The sequence below is a fragment of the Sminthopsis crassicaudata genome, chromosome 3 (assembly GCF_048593235.1).
Source record: "Sminthopsis crassicaudata isolate SCR6 chromosome 3, ASM4859323v1, whole genome shotgun sequence".
NCBI lineage: Eukaryota > Metazoa > Chordata > Mammalia > Dasyuromorphia > Dasyuridae > Sminthopsis > Sminthopsis crassicaudata.
Genome location: NC_133619.1, coordinates 75,643,352 through 75,660,287, shown reverse-complemented (window position 1 = coordinate 75,660,287; position 16,936 = coordinate 75,643,352). Strand labels below are relative to the sequence as shown.

Below are 16,936 nucleotides of genomic sequence, written 5' to 3'. Positions count from 1 at the left end.
TTTTCATATTAAAAAGTTTTGTATAAAAGTTTAACTTCCTGGCTCTGCTTTAGAAAATCTATCAGTAAATTTACATGTCTATTTTTCATCATGTCCCTCATTCCTTGAGTGGAGTAGTTTAACTCAGTGGTGAGAAGTTCACAGCTTTCTGGTCATATTTTCAGCCCAACATTATTTATTTGCTTTGTGATAGCTTTAATCTTTTTGCTGAGGCAATTGGAGCTAAATGATTTGCCCAGGGTCACATAGCTAGGAAGTGTTAAATGCCTGAGACCAGATTTGAACCCGGGTTGTCCTGACTTCAAGGCTCATGGTCTATCTACTGCGTCACCTAGCTATCCTGGAGAACATGTTTTTATAAAAACTGTCTCCTTTCTCTCCTCTCTCCCTCTCTCCCTCTCTCTCTCCCTCCCCCCTAAGGAATAATCTTTAAAATATTTCCCTTTAAAATAGGGGAAAATATCGGTCAAAAAGAGAATAAGGAACTAGAAGATTGACCAAGGAGAGAAGAATATAGAGAATTCATTGTACCTTATGTCTTTTTAGACCATGATATTTTTGCAAACCATATTTAAGTCCCTCTTCTATTTGTTAATTACAAAAACAGCTTAGAGCTGTATAGCTCTATTTATTATAACTTTACAAAAACAAAATCTGAAACTCAAAGGGGATATATATAGATATAGCTTGTTGAGGAATACACAGCTAGTTAGTGTTAAAAATGAGAGCTAGAACCAAGATCCCTGTTTCAAGCTCTGTACTTATAGAATGTAGAGGCTTAACTAAGTTAAGTGATTTGCCGAAAGTTACACAAATTTAAAGTGTCATAGGTAGATTTTGCATCCATGTTCTCAGTCTCCAAAGAGAATATGCTTAAGAAAACTGATATGCATTCTACTTATTGTAGTTAGTATAAGAAAACAGTAGTTTTTATTAGGATGTTAACCAGCTAGTAGATTCAAAAGAGAAGAAAATACAAGGTGTCTGGTTTACATGGATATAAATACAGTGTTTCTAGTTCTTTACATCACTGGTTTTCAAAGTAGGGAATATGTATTCTTAAGGCTACTTAGTCTTGAAAGGAAGGATGTGCATTTATTAATGGCTTAGTCTATGCCCTAAACTGTGAAATGCTTACAAATTACTATCAAAATAGTCTCTTTCATTCATTAGGGTATGATAACATTTGGTGGCCAAAAAAATGATGTGATAGAATGTCATAATGATTTGTGATTTAATTCATAGGACAGTTGATTATATTTCCTTTCCAAGAATGATGGCGTTGATTTGATTACTATTCATTGATTTCATAAAAATCATAAATTTAGACTAGAAAAGGCCTTAGAGATCATTCGTCTAAACCTTCATTTTGTAAATCAGGAAACTGAGATTCAGAGAAGTTATGTGCCTAGCTCAAGGACACAGCTAGCAAAGTGTCTGAGGCAGGCTCAGACTATTCTGTCTTGTTGAGTTAGAAGGGGCAGGGCCGGTCCACTGGTATAAAGGCTCCTCACTGAGTGTAGTGAGATATGAGGTAAGAGAATATTTGTCCATTAGAGTCCACAGTCACAAAAGTGAAGCTTGTTATGCCCTAACAACTCTGATCAACCAATTGGAGGCTAAGAGATAGGGCAAATCTTACTTATATCCTGCAATAATCAGTCACAGTCTTGTGTCCAACAAAACACAGCCCTCTTCTTCCACCACTGGAAGTTAAACTTAACCATTATACAGATAAATGTGGCAATTAAGTTCCCTATCTGTACTATACTGTCTCTTCCTCATTCCCTCACCCTTTTAAAATAATTTTAACAATTTTTATAATATTATTAATATAGTACTTATATACAATTTGTGCATAAATAAATACACATATTGGGTTGGCTTATTTAAACTTTTTTCCTGATGTGGTAGATCACCAAAAATAATTTGGAGACCTCTTATCTAGAGATTTGTCTTAAAATTTGATGATAGGCAAAGACCCCCAAGCTTTTGGGATAAGAACTCAACTGTTTGACAAAAATTGCTGGGAAAATTGGAAATTAATATGGCAGAAACTAGGCATTGACCATAACACCATTCACCAAAATAAGGTCAAAATGGGTTCATGACCTAGGCATAAAAAATGAGATTATAAATAAATTAGAAGAACATAGGATAGTTTACCTCTCAGACCTATGGAAGAGGAAGGAATTTATGACCAAAGAAGAACTAGAGATCATTATCTATCACAAAATAGAAAATTTTGACTATATCAAATTGAAAAGTTTTTGTACAAACAAATCTAATGCAGACAAGATTAGAAGGGAAGCAATAAACTGGGAAAACATTTTTACAGTTAAAGGTTCTGATAAAGGCCTCATTTCCAAATTATACAAAGAATTGATTCTTAATTTATAAGAAGTCAAGCCATTCTCCAGTTGATAAATGGTCAAAGGATATGAACAGACAATTCTCAGACGAAGAAATTGGAACTATTTCTAGCCATATGAAAAGATGCTCCAGGTCATTATTAATCAGAGAAATGCAAATTAAGACAATTCTGAGGTACTACTACACACCTGTCAGATTGGCTAGAATGACAGGGAAAGATGATGCAGAATGTTGGAGGGGATATGGGAAAATTGAGGCAATGATACATTGTTGGTGGAATTGTGAATACATCCAGCCATTCTGGAGAATGATTTGGAACTATGCTCAAAAAGTTATCAAACTGTGCAAAGCCTTTGATTTAGCAATGTTACTACTGGGCTTATATCCCAAAGAGATTTTAAAGAAGGGAAAGGGACCTGCATGTGCAAGAATGTTTGTGGCCTTTGTAGTGGACAGAAATTGGAAACTAAGTGGATGCCCATCAATTGGAGAATGGCTGAATAAATTGTGGTATATGAATATTATGGAATATTATTGTTCTGTAAGAAATGACCAGCAGGATGATTTCAGAAAGTCCTGGAGAGACTTATATGAACTGATGCTGAGTGAATGAGCAGGACCAGGAGATCATTATAGACTTCAGCAACTATACTATATGATGATCAATTCTGATGGATGTGGCCATCTTCAATAATGAGATGAATCAAATCAGTTCCAATAGAGCAGTAATGAACTGAACCAGCTACACCCAGTGAAAGAACTCTGGGAGATGACTGAATCACTACATAGAATTCCCAATACCCCTATTTTTGTCCACCTGCATTTTTGATTTCCTTCACAGGCTAATTATACACTATTTCAAAGTCCAATTCTTTTTGTTCAGCAAAATAACTATATGGACATGTATACATATATTGTATTTAACTTATACTTTAACATATTTAACATATATTGTTCAATCTGCCATCTAGGGGAAGTGGTGGGGGGAAGGAGGGGGAAAGTTGGAACAAAAGGTTTTGCAATTGCCAATGCTGAAAAATTACCCATGCATATATCTTGTAAATAAAAAGCTATAATAATAATCAAAAAAAGTTTGATGGTAGGTTGTCCTAAGTATTTCCTTTACAAGAAACAAACCAGCATCAGTAGTCTCTGCTAGTTGCTCAAATTTTAATCCTATCTTAAAAGTAATGTTGTCTAACAGCTTTGTGATTTCTATCCCTTGAAAGAATTACTTGAAGAGTAAATTACCATAAAATACCATGTTTAAATAGGAAGAAGGCTTCAGAGGGTCATTTAAGAATAGTAATTTAGTGGATAGAGCACCAGCCCTGAAGGCAGCCCTAAGTTCAAATATGGCCTCAGACATTTAACACTTCCTGGCTGTGTGACCCTGGGCAAGTCACTTAAACCCAATTGCCTCTGCAAAAAAAAAAAAAAAAAAAAAAAAAAGAGTAATAATTTAGTTTGTCTTTCCCCAAACCCCCTCATTTTTATTTTGTATTCTGAGTGAGGGGTCGGGGACTATGTGTGTTTGTGTATGTGTATCTATGTCTGTGTCTATATGCATACCTGTCGACTTCACCCCAAAAATGTAATCAATGTAAATGTAATCTCATAGGAGAGGAGGGATTATTTTTGACTTTGCTTTTCATTGCTTAACACTGTATTTGGCAAATAATAAATATTTAATAAATATGTATTAATTTATCAGTTAGTGTTTAGCCAGTGTCCTTCACTGTTGATTTCTAAAGAATATCTTTGCAGTCCCGTTTCCCCCCCCCCAAAAAAAAAAAAACCACCATTGTTTTTAAATAGCTACTATAGTCATTTTGGGGGGCATAATGAACATAAAACAATTTTGGCTTTTTCATTTAGTCATATTTCAATATCACTTTAGTTTTACAAAACATCCCAGTAAGTTTCTCCCTGTTATAGTAAAAGTAGTTCCCTTGAATAATAATACTACTAAAAATAATGACATACCTACATGACCCTTTTTAGGTCTTGAGAGTGCTTTTATATTTATTACAGATGAGTAGTTATCTCAGCGCTCTTTTTGAATAACACAGATGTGATTACATTGTTTTTTAATCAAATAAGTGATACTTAAAAATTACATTAAGATGAAATAATGAACATGGACTCACATCTTTGTGAGAGCTCTTGAACATATAAATTAGAAGTGATAGAATCTTTTTGGTATCACATTTGCTATAATGAGTTTTCATGTTTTGGTTTGTTTGGGTTTTGGGTTTCTTTCCCCCCCCCCTCCTTTTTTGTTTTTTGTAAATATTTATATCTTGTGGTTTTTTATGTTATTTTTATTTGTAACAGTAAAATTCTTTGGGTTTTAGTTGCTATTACCCAGGGAGGAGCAATACAGTTGGCTAACAATGGCACAGACGGGGTACAGGGCCTGCAAACATTAACTATGACAAATGCAGCTGCCACTCAGGCCAGCACTACCATCCTCCAGTATGCACAAACTACCGATGGGCAACAAATCCTCGTACCTAGCAACCAAGTTGTTGTGCAAGGTAAGAGAATTTTAGAATTTATGAATGTTTTATGATTGTTCCAGACAATTGTAACTTAACAAACTATAGCAGCAAAAGTAAGTCACTGTTGGAAAGAATGCTCCAAGCTTAAACATTGATTTTATTAATTATAGAGACTATCATATTCTTTCTAAAATGTTTCAACATTTCTAATGCTTCAGAATATCATAGCACAAAACCAAGTATTTAAGGGATGAGATGGGATCTGATGTCACGAAAAGTACACTGAAGGAAATTACTTTCCCATTGACTTGCTGTGTGATTTAGGCAAGTCTTTTCACTGATATGTGTGTCAGTTTACATCTCTGTTAGGTAAGCAAGTTAAACATGCTATCCTTTCTGCCTTAAATTTTCTCTTTATCTGAAAGGATTTTACAACCTCTACTTGTTCAGGGTTTGCTTCCTAAAATACTTTGCTAAGCTGAAAAATAGTATGAGTTTTGTTTCTGTGATTATCTAATAATATTATTTAACTTCGTTCCTTTCATGGACAAATATAGTTTCATCATAGAGGAAATTGCATTCTATTAACTTTTGGTTTGAAAAAAAGCCTGTTTCCTTTAGTTTGTGTTCTAGAATTTTTATAAAGAAGAATTAATTTTGTTTTGTTTTGTTTTTTAGCCATATGGGTCTTTCAAGAATACTAATTCATGCCACATTGAGACTATAAATAATTGACAATAAATTTTAGATTTAATTTGCCATTTAAAAGTAGTTTATAAGTTAGAATAATAGATAATAGACCTGATACTTATTTCCTTAAAAATGTTCCATTACAGAAATAATCCTTTAATCCTTATGTCAGGCAACAACTATTTTGCCTTTTCAACTTGGATAGTTTCCTTTTGAATAATCCTAAAAATTCAAATACATATTTTCTTAATTTACTTAAAGATCCTTGGAGTTTTACAGAACATATCCTGTTACTAAAAGAATAACTTTTTGAAAAACAATATACTGCATATTAATGGGAATAAAACACCTTTTCACTTTACATGCAGGTACTCAAAAAATGTAAAGCAGGATGTCAGTGAATTTGAATTCTGAACGTCAGTTTGAAGATGGTAACATGTCTTAGTATATAAATCTTAACTTTTCTCCCCCAAACTACACATTTTAATTGGTACTGATAAGGTGGTGGTAGGTCTGGGAGTAAATATAAATAATTCACAAAAACTTCGGAATTCTTTGAAATTTCTTTTCCTTGGGAGTATAGATTCTGAGCTTAGTTTAGAAGCAATTTATTTGGAAAGAATATTGGTTGTGTTTCTTTCCATAGTCATTGGTTATTTTGGTTAGTAAAACACAACCTGAATTTATTTACCAATTAAAACAGTGTCTGCGTGAATTATTTAGTTGCCTCAAAACAACAGTACTTTTTCATAGTGTTGAGTTTTGTTTCAGTTTTAAACTTAAACAGTTGACCATAATGCTTTATTTTCTCATCCATTTTACTATATTTTTGAAATGTCTTGGTCATTTTATATTCTGGCAAGTGATTCTGTTTGAAATATTAAAATATGAATTTAACCATATCAAAAGAAGGCATTGAGGACAGTATTCACTGTCTCAGAAGATCATCCAAGTTATTTCCTACTTACCTTTTAGATCTAAAATTGGTAAACCTGTTAGCTGAGTAAAATGATCCTTCAGTGAAAGAAAAATGATGATACATAGCAGTACAGGTCAGATCCTTTTCCATTCAAGTGGCTTTACTCATAGATAAATTAGGAATTAGTTTCCATTGATGACCCAATCAATGCTAGAGTCCTTCAATCCTTTGATCCCAGTTTTGTCCTTTATCATGTTTATAGTGGAAAATAGTTTAACAGTTGCATATTGCAGTGTTTTAAAGTCTCATGCCTTATTTTTTATTTCTTCTCAGCTGCCTCTGGCGATGTACAGACATACCAGATTCGAACAGCACCCACAAGTACCATTGCACCTGGTGTTGTTATGGCATCATCCCCAGCACTTCCCACCCAACCGGCAGAAGAGGCAGCACGAAAGAGAGAAGTTCGTTTAATGAAGAATAGGTATGTATAAAGCATTAACTTAGATTAGGTTAAAAATCATTTAATCATTTAAATGTGCTATCCTTTGTGAATGATAATGCACATTTTGTTTTTCTGGAAACATGCTTAGTCATTTCACTCATCTTTCTGCCAGCTCTTACTTATTACCAACAGCATGGATTCATTAGGTAACTTATATGCATATAATACATATGCAGAGTTTTCATTTTTCTGTAGGAATCAGTTGGTACACATTTTATCTATGTTCTAACCAGATGTGCTAATTGAAATTATTTTCTTTTTAAAAATTGGAAGATATGATGATGATGTGTGTATTTGTGTATTTTATTTTCATTGGACTAGATGTATCACTTTATGCTTGAAATATAAATACAAGATCTTATACCATGATCATTTTACCATTATTAATACTCACAACAGTAGTTCTGTGCATGTATAATAAATATCTAATCCTTATTCATATTTACTAAGACATATGAGATGCACATCACAGCAGCCCCTTTACCCATGCTTTCTTATTGCTTTTGCTCATATTTTTAGATAAATTTTCCTGAGAAATACCTTTCAGTATTCTAGGTGGTCTCTTCTGGTTCTCTCTGCCTCTCCTCTCTCACTCTTTTCCTCTCAACAATTGGGATTAAGTGACTTGTCTAGGAAGGATTAAGTGTTTGAGCTTGGATTTCAATTCAGGTCCTCCTGACTCCAAGGCTGGACCTGTATCCACTGTGCCATCTAGCTGCCCCTCTGGTTTGCTTCTCTTAGTAGCTTTAGGGTTCCAATTACAGTACTCAGACTTCTCATCCATCTGTTGATTATCATTCTGGTCAGTACAGCAGAGTATAGATTAAACACATATTTCTTAGATATACATATTCTTTTGGATACTATTTTTGCTTCTCATTTGCTCTTTAGTCATGCCCTGAAAATCTATTCATATTTATCCTGTTTGAATCTTGCATTACTCTGTTACTTTTACTTTAGATACTTGTCAGATTGTAATATCCCGTGATTTACAACCATGTATTTGTAACAGTAATTCTCATAGTGCTTATAAGTTTAAAGTTTATGATCACCATAACTCTGTGAGTTACTATCTTACAGATAAACAAACCTTGAATCAGAGACTTTTAGTACCTACCTGTGTTTAAAGTTAGTAAAGTTTGGAAGTAGAATTTGAACCATGATCCTTTGACTCCAAATCAAGTACTTTCCCCTGCAGCATAGTGTCACTTGGAGAATTTTGTCATTGAAGAGATGGGCTTTTTTTAATTTACAAAACATAGGCATGGGTAATTTTTCAACATTGACCCTTGTAAAATTTTCTCTTCCGAATTTTTCCCTCCTTCCCTAGGTGGCAGGTAGTCCAATACATGTTAAATATGTTAAAATATATGTTAACTCCAATATATGTATATATATTTATACAGTTATTTCTTGCTACACAAGAAAAATCCGATCTAGAAAGAAAAAAACCTGAAAAGGAAAAAAAAATGCAAGCAAATATCAGCAGAAAGTGTGAAAATGTTATCTTGTGGTTCTCACTCAGTTCCTATAGGCCTCTCTCAGAGTGTATATGGCTTTTTTCATCACTGAACAAATAAAATTGGTTTGAATCATCTCATTGTTGAAGAGAGCCATGTCCATCAGAATAGATCATTGTATAGTCTTGTTGTTACCATGTATAATGAAGAGATGGGCTTTTATAACAGTAGAGTTGAAGATCTTTGAAAACACTTTGCAATTTTCCTTTTAGTAACCAACGCTATATCATCCTACCATATTCTAGAGATAGGAGATCCCTGTACTTACATTGTATAGAACATTGCAATATAATAAATGAGCACGTTATACATCTAAAGTGCATATCCAAGACAAATAAAATGATGAACCAACTCAGTGAATTCCCCATTTAGCTACTATATTCACTAGTCTAATACATAGATCATTTTCATCCACCGTGATTTAATCATTCACAATATACTATCAGATTCTGGGATCCTTTGCAATCAATGTAATATTCTCTGCAAAAAGCATTTTTGAAAACCTTGCCATTCGGGGCAGCTAGGTGGCGCCGTGGATAGAGCACCAGCCTTGAATTCAGGAGGACCAGTGGTCTCAGACACTTAACACTTCCTAGCTGTGTGACCCTGGGCAAGTCACTTAACCCCAGCCTCAGGAAAAAGAAAAGAAAACTTTGCCTTTCAAAGAGATTTGTTTTCTTTGAACTTTTGTGAATTCATCTTTTGTGATACTGCAAGAAATACCTCAGGTGACTGTCTTCCTATTTTGCACATTTATAATATAATTTTATATTCCATAATTGTAGATTATCTCTACAACCATATCTAGTATGATTTTATGTGAAATTTTCCAATACACATGCCTATTGGGGGAAGCTTTCAAAATTACATTTTGTTCTACTGAATATTAAAGGTCTCGCTAAAGTAGAAGAAAAAATTTAGTTGACATGCTTTTATTATTTTTATTATTTCATGGAATGTTTACCAACTACATGTAAAAAAATTTTAACAATTTTTTTAAAATTTTGAGTTCCAAAATCTTTTTCTCCTTCCTGTCCCTCTTTCCTCTTTGAGAAGGCAAGCAGTTTTATATCAGTTACACATAAAAAGTTAAGCAAATTTTATTTCCACATGAGCCAGGTTAAAAAAGAAGATACAAAATAAAATAATAAAAATAAAGGTTTTTTGGTTTAAGTTTACTTCAATCTTCATTAAGAGTTCATCAGTTCAATTTTAAATTGTGGATGAGTAGACCCATGAGGAAATGCTAAATCAAGTGACAAATATTTACCCATATTTATGGTAAAGTAGGAAGGTCATATACTGTCAAGAGAGTGGTTAGTATTAAATTTATCTAGTGCCTTATCAAGCAGCCTCTGAAACATTAATTTGGAAATGAGCTCACTTGTACCCATTCTTACTTAATATATTATTTTTCAACCAAATCTGGTCTTCCTACTTCCTTGATCCATGCTGTTATCTTTTTGTCCTATATACTAGGAGCCTCTTCAAAATTTCTATCTCAGCTGAAGGTGTCTATTCTCTCTCATCCCACCAGCTTCTGTAATTTAGTGCTAAAAAGGAATGCTTACGCTTTGACTTTCTGGATACTCCTAAGGTTCACTGCTGCTGCTCAAATTTTTGTATCCCCAGTGCTCATCACAGTGCCTGACTTGAATACAATTGTTGAATAAATGTTTCCTGAATTGAATTAAAATCAACAACAACTAGACTTTTTAGAATTTTCTGTGTATTACTTCTTTGTGTGTACTATGATATGATCTTGTTTGGTCAATTCAACAGGCATTTATTAAGCACCTACATAATCATCAATTAAACTTAAGATTTGCAGAGCATTTTTATAAATATTCAGTCACTTGACTATCAAAATAATTCTGAGTGGTGGTTACTATTTTTTTTTTTTTTTTGGTAGTTGCTATTTTTAATCCCTGTTTTTATATACAAGGAAACTGAGGCCCACAGTAGTTAAGTGACTAAAGCTAGTAAATAACCAGGCTAGTCAAGTTTTCTTTATCTGTGTCTAGTTATATCCTCATTCACTACATAAGTGTATAATTTATTCAAGGCCTACTAATTGCTGAGAATAAATACCCTAATACCTTGTCCTTAAGGAGTTTATAATCTGCCCTTTAGGAGCTTACTATCTAATGGGAGGAACTTGCAACGGATTATATACAAATGAAGTAGATAAAGATAAATTGAAACTATTTCAGAGGGAAAACTTTGGTGGTTAAGGAGAAAAGGTATAGAAAATTGTCTGCCTAAGTCTATCTGTTCTCATTTTATATTTTCATCATAAGACTCCCCTCTGTGATATATGGATATATATAATCTCTGTATATACATATAGATAGATATATTTAGATACAGATATATAAAATATATAATTTTTATTATATTTAATCTATATAAAATATAGATCATTTCTGTAAAGGTTTTATAAAGAAATTAGAATAAACATATGGATGGATTATAATTATTTTTTAATGTTCTGGGGATTGGGAATGTCTGCTCAGCCTAAGAACCAGTTAGGGTCTATTAGAGATCAATTTTCAGGCTTTTTTTTTTTTTTTTTTTTTTCCTTTAAAATTACTGTGAATTTCTTTAGTATGTGTTTGGCCTGGTCTAGACATTCTTTGATATTTAATCTTACATAGTTACACTACTTCCTCACATGGGCTGTTGATAACAGATGTGATAGACCCTTTTCTTTCACATATATATTTGTTGTCCTCTTTCTGGTTTTATTTTTAAATGCTCTCAAGATGATATGACTGTGACTCTCATCCCATACTACAAACTTATTTTCCCTTTGATGCTTTTGGTTATTTGATGAAGTGATAATTGATAATGCAATCCTCCAGTATTTGGTTAAGTTGGCTGAGAGCCTGAAGCACTCACTGAAGCACTCACTGAAGGGCAGTTACGGAGATCAATTCAATCTTCTAGTCCCATCCTCTTTGAAGGTGTAGGGTAAACCCATCTTGCTATGTCCAGTCAGAAATCAAAGTTATGTCAAATCCCTGATGTTAATTTTCCCTTGTAAATCTGTCCATTGGCATATGCTGAACACCATAGGTTAAGCTGGCTGTGATAGCATTCTGTCTCTTGGTGTCTTTCCTCTCCTTCTCCTCCGCCATGCTTCATGGTGTCTCTTCTCGCATTCCCAACCACCACCACCACCACCATGCCTCAGATGTCTTTCCTCTTCTTATAATTAGCTAACTCTTTTAGGGTAGGGTACTAAGCTCCTAAATCAAAATGGATTGATTTAGTCTGTCCACTAAGGGCATACTCCCACCTCATGGTTTGTTCCCTTACTCTTGGTTAATTGTGAGTTCCACTGGGGAATTTATCTCTTCTACTGTTTTCCATTGAACTCAGGTCCTCCTGACTTCAGGGCTGGTGCTCTATCCACTGCAGCACTTAGCTGCCTTTGTCTCTTCCACTGTTAATTGTTATATGCTCTCCACATCTACCATTCCTGGTGAATATTGTATCACTTCATTTTGTCTATAACCTCTTCTTAAAAAAAAAAAACACCCTATCTTTGGCAAAGAGAATACCCATTGGGAATTCTTCACATGATCAAATCCCAATGTTTGGTGCCTATATCAATTTGTCATTTGGTGCTGAACCCCAAACACATTCTTTGGAACTAGGAAATGCTGCCCTAAACACAACATTTGGTGCGTGAAATCCTCTGATCATTATCTTTTATTTTTATTTTATTTTTGGTATGGATTTCTTTATGAATCATGTTGAGAGAAAAATGAGAATAAAAGGGAGAAACAATGGAAAAAGAAAAAAAAAGAGAAAATAGCATCTATTGATTTACATTGTGTCCCCAGTTCTTTTTCTGGATGCGAAATGGCATTTTCTGTCCAAAGTTTATGAAGATTGCCTTGGATCAATGAACCACTGACAAGAAACTGTCACTTGCTGTCACTGTGTACAATGTATTCCTGATTCTGCTTATTTCACTCAGTATCAGTTCATAGAAACCTTTTCAGGCTTTTCTAAAATAGCCGTTTCATTATTTTTCATAAGATCAATAAAAGTCTATTACCTTCATATACCCTAACTTATTCAGTCATTCCTCAACTGATGAGCATCTAGCCATTTTCCAGTTCTTTCCTATCACAAAAATAACTGCTACAAACATTTTTGTACATGTGGTCCTTTTCCCTCCTTTGTGATGTTCTTGGAATATAGACCCAGTAGAGACGCTGCTGAGTCAAAGGGTATGCACAGTTTTATAACCCTTTGGACATAGTTCCAGATTGCTCTCCCAAAGGGTTGGATCATTTCACAACTCCACCAACAATGTATTCGTATATCCCAGTTTTCCCACATCTCCTTTTCCTGTCATCTAAAGCCAATCTGAGAGGTGTGAGATGCTATCTCAGAGTTTTAATTTGCATTTCTTTAGTCAGTAGTGATTTGGAGCATTTTTTTTCATATGACTATAGATGGTTTAATATTTGCTGACTGTGGGCAGTTGTGGGACACTGAATAATTGCTGATCTACAGTCTTTTCATCTCAACTCATTTCATTTCATCTCCTTGTCTGGCCTTCAATATTTTTAGATTTTCCATTTTCAGGCTCATATAAGCAGTTTTGACTTTTTTGACCTTGAGAAAAATTTTTTTTTCCCATTGAGCTATGGATTTTCCTTTATGAGTCTGACCAAAATGGAGACTGTAGGGCAGTGGTCCTCAAACTTTTAAAATAGGAGGCCAGTTCACTTCCCTTAGACTGTTGGAGGGCCAGATTATAGTAAAAACCAAAATTATGAACAAATTCTTATGCACGCTGCATATATCTTATTTTGAAATGAAGAAACAAAATGGGAGCAAATACAATATTTGAAATGAAGTAAAGTTAAATCAACAAACTTACCACTATTTCAATGGGAAACTATGGGCCTGCTTTTGGCTAATGGGATGGTCAATGTCTGGTTCCATATTTATCACTGCTAGTCGTAACAAGTAATGCAAGTGTGCATCCGTTAGTCTTGATCTGGTTGGAGATTTCAAATTTTTCATTCTAGAAAAAGTTTGTTCACAGACATAAGTGCTGCCATAGATGGTTGCCATTTTGAGTGCATGGTTCCTGAGATGAGGATATGTCTCAGAGGGGAGAGATGCATAGAAATTATGAAGGCTGCTTGACTTAAATGCGTCTTTCAGAGAGTCACAATTCTGCAATTCATTCAGTTCCATTTGGTAAATTGTATCCACATTTTCAATGTCAATAGAAAATGGGTTATGGAAAAGCTGTATGTCCTGTTCATGGAGATGAAGCTCTTTAAATCTAAATTGGAACTCCTTTTGCAATTTTTCCAATGAATCCACACGTTATTTGTTTGGGAATGCAATCAGCGGTTTTTCTGCTAACAGATTTTGAGTTGTGGGGAGATGGCAGAAGTTTTCCTCCTTTACTTGTTTGATGAAGAGGCCTAATTTTACTTCAAATGCTTTAACATATGATTGCATATCACAGATGAGCTTTCCCTTTCCTTGAAGTTGCATATTGAAATTGTTGAGTAGCTCTGTTACATCTGTCAGAAAGGCAAGGTGCCATTTCCGTTCTGCATCATTGAGCTCTGGTATTTCTTTGTTTTTTGAAAGCAGAAAAGTTGTAATCTGTGGAAGTAAGTCATAGAAACATTTCAAAACTCTCCCTCAAGTCAACCAACAGACTTCTGTGTAATATAGAACATCTTCATACTCAACATTTAGCTCAGACAGAAATTCCTGAAATTGTCTGTGATTTATTGCATTAGCTTTAATGAAGTTAACACAAGATACCACAATTTTCAAAACAGAGTCCCACTTCAGTGATTTACTACACAGCACTTGTTGGTGGATGAGGCAGTGTATGGCTATTGGATGAGAATGGTTATGTTTGTCCATCTCTTGGTTAATGCGAGCAATTATTCCTTTCTTAGACCCCACCTTAGCCCCATGGTGCTAGGAGCACCATCAGTTGTCACGCTGGCTAGTTTAGCTCAGTCCAGCTCCAAACATTCATAGTTTGGCAAACCTTTTCATAGATATCCTCTCCTGTAGTTGTTCCTTTGATGCTTTGCAGTGCAGCAAGCTCTATGACTTCAAAGTAATCATTCATCCCACGAATAAAAATTAGAAGTTGTGCAGAATCACAAACATCATTGCTTTTGTTGAGTGCCAAGGAAAAATATGAAATTTTTTTTTTTGTGGAGTTTTGCAAATGCTGATGCAGATTGTCTCCCATTTCTTCAATCCTCCGTGTAATTGTAGGTCTTGAAAGACTCATTGTACTAAATGAATCGGCCTTCTCTGGACACATCTCTTTGGCAACAGAAAGAAGGCATTCTTTAACAAATTCTCCCTCCACGAGGGAGCTTGGCAGCTTGAAAACTTGCTTGCAGTAATGAAATATTTAGCTGCTTCTGCTTCACAAAAATACTTTGCTGAGTTGTCAATGTATTTTTCAGTTTTAATATTTTAATCTTTTCTCACTTCTCCAACCAATCATATTTGTCTTTATGTTGAGTTTCATAGTGGACACAAATTGTGTTCTTTGAACACTGACACTATATTCTGGCATATCAGATATACAGTTCTTTCCTTGTACTGCATGAAAAAGTAATCATAAGTCCACTCGTCTTTGAATATCCTACACTCCAAGTCAATTTTTCTTTTTCTTGACATCATTATTTCTAAGGGATTCCAAACTGCTATTAATAAAATACAAATATATATATATATACACACACACAGCACTACAAAAACAATATGCCAGCAATAACTTTGCCCACACAGAGACATACAGACTGCAATGCCCAACTTCCTCCAAGCTGCCTCTGCACTGTGATGCCTCTGTTTCCCGTACTCTCTCTCCCGCTTCAGACTTTCACTGCACACAAGTCACCGCTCAGGCGGCTCTCCCAAATTCCCTGGCTTCCTCTGAATCCTGGGATTAATTTTCATGATCCAGCGCTGCATGATCGTACGTGCTGCACTCGTAATTTATTATAATCACAGGCAAGACTTTTCATATATGTATATAGTTGCACGATATATTGTATGTGCAGAATGAGCTTCAGTGACAAATCATATATTGGGACTTCCCGGGGAAGTCATCAAGTGAGTTGAAGTGCACAAGTGTATGGGGACCTTAAGAATCTGGAGGGGGTACACCAGCTCAGCACCCCCTCATACTCAGGATAAGTGAATAAGGTCAGATCCCTAGTGATTATAAGGTGATGACATATGTTAGCTATATTCCATTTCTTTTGTCTTTTATCTATTTCTTTTTTAGTTGAATACTCTACTTCTAGTTGTAGTTGTAAAATAATTTGATTTCCATCTCTTCTCATTTTTGAATGTTTCTAGAAACATTTCTGATCCATTAACTTTTTAGAGAGATACCTTGGAATACCTGCTAAGAGTTGTCCTTGGAGTCAGGAGGACCAAGTTTTAAGCTTCTGACACATACTGATAAAATTAATTCTGGGAATTCATTTCAACTTCTCAATGCTTCTACCACATGATAAATTACAGATTTGTGAAAAAAGTGTCATCTTCCATTAAATCACAGATCCTGACCAAAAAAAAAGCATTGTTACCAGCTGCTACATTTTATGTCTTTGATGAGATATTAATTACTCAGATTAGTTGAGGACACTGAATTGTTATGTGATTTCTATCCTTTTATAAGGAGAGAGAAGATAGAAGATTCTTGTTTACTTGTTTCTATTAAGACCGGATCTTCCCATCTTTTCCAGGCTGGAAATGTCACCTTTGAGCTTTAACCTAATCCATCTCCAATCTGAGCCAATTAATACTGCCTAAAGCAACCTAATCCATCCTTTTCTCCCCATACCCTTCCAGGCTACCATTTAAAACCAGATTTAGTTTAACCACCCAACATACATAGCCCACTGCAACTCAAGAACTTCCAGACTCAAGATATCCACTAGCCTCAGTTCCTCTTTCACCTCCCAATTACAAGCATGCACTGCCTTATCCAGCCATATTATTTTGTTTAACTTAGGGAATTATGCCATATTAAAATTCCTATTTACTACATACAGATTATCTTTCTAAGGTCATTCTGGAGGAAAGGTAAAGAGAAGAGAATTAGATTAGAAAGAAGATCTTTTTTGTCAGGAGAATGCTCTAGGGAAATAGCAAGATTATTTCACCTAAAATATCCTCCTTTGAGACTCTGGTTTTCAAATTTTATGTAATTGTCACCCCATACTTTTTATAATCAGTGCAAATAATTTTAATTCATGTTTTATTCAAATAAAAAATTGAAATGTTATTGTTATAAGAACACACATTTTAAGCACATAAAAATGTAACATGTAGTTTGATCCTGGAATCAGGAAGACCTCTGACTTCAAATTTAGTCTCAGACATACCAACTGAG

At 34.6% G+C, this 16,936-nt stretch overlaps 1 protein-coding gene across 4 annotated transcripts in view; it reads left to right on the top strand.

Annotated features, from left to right (window-relative positions):
* Positions 1–16,936, top strand: part of CREB1 (cAMP responsive element binding protein 1) — a 78,605-nt gene that overhangs the window by 44,877 nt on the left and 16,792 nt on the right. For 2 of the 4 annotated variants that reach the window (XM_074298902.1, XM_074298903.1), the window contains 2 exons: positions 4,731–4,913; positions 6,820–6,970. In XM_074298902.1, the coding sequence (XP_074155003.1) occupies positions 4,731–4,913; positions 6,820–6,970 (334 nt within the window). Of the gene's footprint in view, positions 1–4,730; positions 4,914–5,935; positions 5,999–6,819; positions 6,971–16,936 lie in introns of those variants that run through there. The other 2 variants (XM_074298904.1, XM_074298906.1) reach the window with 2 other exon arrangements.